Raw genomic sequence first — 4,102 nt, 5'->3', positions numbered from 1 at the left:
TTCGTACTCGAAACGATATTTCACAATTTAATCGTCGTACAACGCTGTACTTGTAAAAATGAACGGCACAACCTCCGTGAAGATATCGATATTTGGATCCAGACTGCGACCGAGGCCTTCGATCACTACCATACTGAGAATCACGCTGCTGAAGGTTCCGTCTTGCTTCACACGATGCCGAACCATCGCGGAAAACAATTCAGTCACAACGGTACTCACGTCTACCTGTAACATTTTCAAACGTTCCTCTGAAAGGGTTTTGATCGATTTCGACCATTATTTCTCGCGTTATACGCTCGTGTCTTTGAAAATGTTTGAAGATTACATTGACTCTACTTCGAAGATGCGAGTTTACGATATCTTTCATTGTATTCTTAAAACCGTCTGGGTCGGGGGATACGCGCGAACTATGTTCCAGAATGTATTCCGCTGCCATTTCACCCTGAAATAAATAAACGAAGAAGTGAATGGAAAAAAAGTAAAGGTATAAAAAGAGGGTAAAAGTAAGAAATATATATAGGTACGTTTCCCATGAGCACCGATCGGAAGACATTCTTAAGATTTTGTCGACAGCGATCGTTCAGAGACACTACCAAACCACAATCGAGTATGACCAAGCGTGGATAAGTCGGTAAGTACTTCCGATCAATAAATTTCCAAAACCAAGCGCTAATCTTTCCAATAGGTTCGCGACTTGTCTGTACCAAGATATTACCAGGATGCAAATCACAGTGAATGAAGTTGTCTTTAAACACCTGCCATTTTCCCGATAACTTTCATTGTAATTAATTAAGAAGTCCATGAGAATTACTCGACACGGTACCAATCGTGTTGACAGACCGCACTATACCATTTTTAAAATCGTTTTAATCCCTATCTTAGCCAGCTTTCCTTGCAATGTTGTATCGTGATCTTCGAGATAATCGGAAATTGGAAAACCTTCGTGAAAACTTTCCACGAGAACTTCGCGTTGAGTAAAATCTGTGTAGGGCCGGGGGAATATGACATCCTTTTTCCTCGAAAAATTTTTCGAAAATTGAATCAAATTCTGTGCTTCCAAATTCATGTCAACCTTTACAAAACAGTTAGTGTATAAGGACAAATATTTTAAATAGCTCTATAAGATCTAAGCAATTAAACTTGAACGTAAAGCTTGCTTGATTTTCCATTATTTGTGAAAATTCATCGATGCAATCGTTAAGACTGAGCCATTGCAATTGGGGCACGATATATGTCGCGCATTTGCAAATCCCTCTCATTATGCAAAGATCTCTTCTAAATTAAACGAATTAAAGAAAAACGATCCAGAGATTCAGGAAGATTGGTTATTATTTTCCATTACACCATGGTATATCTCATACCTTAGTTGTCCTTTAATTCCAGGATGTAAAATTTTAACCGCTACTGGTTGTAGCTTCCGACTTACATATGCATTAACGTTCTTATCTGTTTCATCGATATTCAACGTTTTCTCTGAAATTATTTTATATCGTGTGAAATGTTTACAATTCGATATAGTAAAACTAATTTTTTCGTATATTTACCAATGAAATTGATTAACGAGCCAAATTTTAAATATTCGATAACTGCAACAAGATTCACGACATATTATACATTTATATATATACGTATTAAGAATTACGGAAGCATTAGAGCTTTTATTTTTCGTGTGACTGGAAATTTCGTTGAAGTTTGACCAGAGGCACGTGTAGCAATGTGTTAGATAAGACGAAAGAAAGGATCGTACTTAAATGGCTTACTTTGAATAAATGCAGGTATTTGAGGTTTTCGCGTTACATCCACTCGAGCATTCAAATCTACCCATGCCTTGTACACCTGCCGGTCAGACAGATTCATCAAATCGAATGAACGGACAAAATACAATCTATCAATCAAACTCGATCGATCCAATTTCATTGTTATACCTGAGCACAACACCCTGATCCGATAGGCATCTCGTGTTCGAATTTTACGAATATATTCCTCCAATTCGAGCCGTATATGGCTTTAAGCAATTGCTTTGTATAAATCCAAGAATGTGCGGAAGCGTTATGTTGCAATAATGACAGCGTACGACAAACATCTTCAGGAAACAAATCTTTTCTTGTTGACGCCCATTGACCGAATTTTATAAAAATTGGCCCGAGAAATTCGATACCTGCAATTGTAACCTGCGATCGATATATGTTTTCCTTTGACTAACGAATAATTACCTTTCCGGAGGATTATCGGAAACACGTGTCCATGTGTAAAACGTGTGATCAAATATATGACAGTCAATCCAGTAAGAATAGAACCTATCACAAGAATTCTTGCCACGATTAAGATTATATCAAAAAAACTTTCGTATTCCGTATTCTTTGCCAACAGATCGTTTTCATAAATTTGCGTTCGATGCTGAGGCTTGTAAGACAAGATGAGAACAGCTTTAACCACTCGCTTCGAACTTTCAAAATTGCTAACGTTTCTTGCTATCGATCGATGAAATCGTATCGGGGTTACATATTTTTTTCTTTGCCACTTTTCTCCAAGGTTTTGAAGGAATTTGTTGAAACGAAATGCTCTTGAAAAGTTCGAATAGAAAGCCATCGCAGATCATTCATCGCACTCGGATGGTGGCTCTGTCATAATAGATTACCCATCGATTACTTCTATAAACTTTTCATTTTTTGAATTAATCCATTCTTTCATAGTCTTTAGGGGTTCATTCAAATTATATATTTCGATAAAGATATCGTTTTAGACATAACAACTTCTATTTGTAAAGGTTAAAATACATATTAACATTCAATATTATATACTGAAGTCATGTTAATGTACCTCCGAAATCTATACATGCATGTTAAAGTACATACATATGTTATTCAAATTTTGTAATCAAATTACGTACATTTCTTGTTTCCTCATTTGGTAGCACTGCTCGGTATATTCACGATATGTGAATCACGAGTCGGTTGTTATTCCTTTCGTGAAAGTGGGTGTCTGCTAAACTTTTCTTCGATGTATAAGCTTTCTTAACTGAAATACTAAATGTATAGTCAAGGAAACGTAACGAAAGATAAAAGCTTAAAAAAAAAACAGTGGAAATGATTACTACACTACTTTACTTCTAAAAAATTCGGTTGTATTTATACCTTCTTAACCAAACTTGATCTTTATGATCTTCGTTTTATGTATTTATGATCAGTAGTTAACTAAAAACACCTTCTATCGACAATTCGCTAGAATAATCTACAAACGTTATTCTAGATCTGAATATTCATATATGCACGCATGTTGTGACATATTCAAAAATAAAATCGGAAGGTAACCTCCAATGACATCGTCTTTGTAGCATAGAAAACTAAGAATGAATTTTTAAAGTTAAAAAGGAAGAATATAAAAGATATTCAATAAATGAACGGAAAAAGCATTGTATATACTTAATCGAGAAGGTACGAATTATAATGGATATGGACCAATATTTTTCATAATTAGGTACATTAAAACAGAATGAGTTAATATTAGATAGAACTTAATAAGCATAAGGTTTCTCATAGTGTTAAAGAGTCATTGTAGAATGCCTACAATAGCCAGTTCATCTTTAACATACGAAATTCTTATGTATCTAAACTCGTTTTATTTTGGTATGTTTGCTATATGTGAACTGGGTATGGGCTTTTTTAAAGCTGCGAATCTACCTTCACCTGGCACAAATACAACATTGGCAGAGTTTGCGCTTTTGTTCTTACTTATAATCACAGAAGGAGCCAGAATTTATTTTGGAAGGAAAGGGAATTTGACAGAACATGGATTACCAATTCTTATCGGAGTTATTTTAACTGTACCCAGCTCCTTGGCAACGTTATACTTTCTAATTTGGCAAAATTATGTGCTCAGACTAGAAGTGATTCTTTGTAGCATACAATTGGTACTTCTAGCATCTGAGTTAATCATTTCTATCTTGTGCCTCATTGCTATTTACAAACCTTCATCTCCAGAAGAATAAACAACCTCATTAGTACTTAAGAGTTTTAATTGATTGCATCATATTGTATGTTTCTGGATATTAATAAAAATTAAAAATGATCTGATCTATGAATGAGTATGCTTTTAATCTCCA

The 4,102-nt window shown here is 34.9% G+C and overlaps 2 protein-coding genes across 2 annotated transcripts; one reads left to right on the top strand and one right to left on the bottom strand.

Annotated features, from left to right (window-relative positions):
* Nucleotides 1-120: 120 nt before the first annotated feature.
* LOC126921840 (uncharacterized aarF domain-containing protein kinase 2-like) lies at nucleotides 121-2,676 on the bottom strand. The gene is given in 9 exon segments (XM_050733754.1): nucleotides 121-442; nucleotides 525-776; nucleotides 779-1,072; nucleotides 1,158-1,275; nucleotides 1,362-1,473; nucleotides 1,545-1,586; nucleotides 1,761-1,836; nucleotides 1,926-2,158; nucleotides 2,214-2,676. Coding segments are annotated over 9 exon segments (1,746 nt in total). The 5' UTR covers nucleotides 2,590-2,676; the 3' UTR covers nucleotides 121-199.
* Nucleotides 2,658-4,077, top strand: LOC126921836 (transmembrane protein 216-like). Its single transcript, XM_050733751.1, has one exon. It carries the CDS (start codon nucleotides 3,560-3,562, stop codon nucleotides 3,986-3,988), a length of 429 nt encoding a protein of 142 aa, XP_050589708.1. The 5' UTR covers nucleotides 2,658-3,559; the 3' UTR covers nucleotides 3,989-4,077.
* Nucleotides 4,078-4,102: the final 25 nt, after the last annotated feature.

Source organism: Bombus affinis, chromosome 11 (assembly GCF_024516045.1).
Source record: "Bombus affinis isolate iyBomAffi1 chromosome 11, iyBomAffi1.2, whole genome shotgun sequence".
In the NCBI taxonomy this organism is placed as follows: Eukaryota; Metazoa; Arthropoda; class Insecta; order Hymenoptera; family Apidae; genus Bombus; species Bombus affinis.
This window is presented reverse-complemented; position numbering and strand designations above follow the sequence as displayed.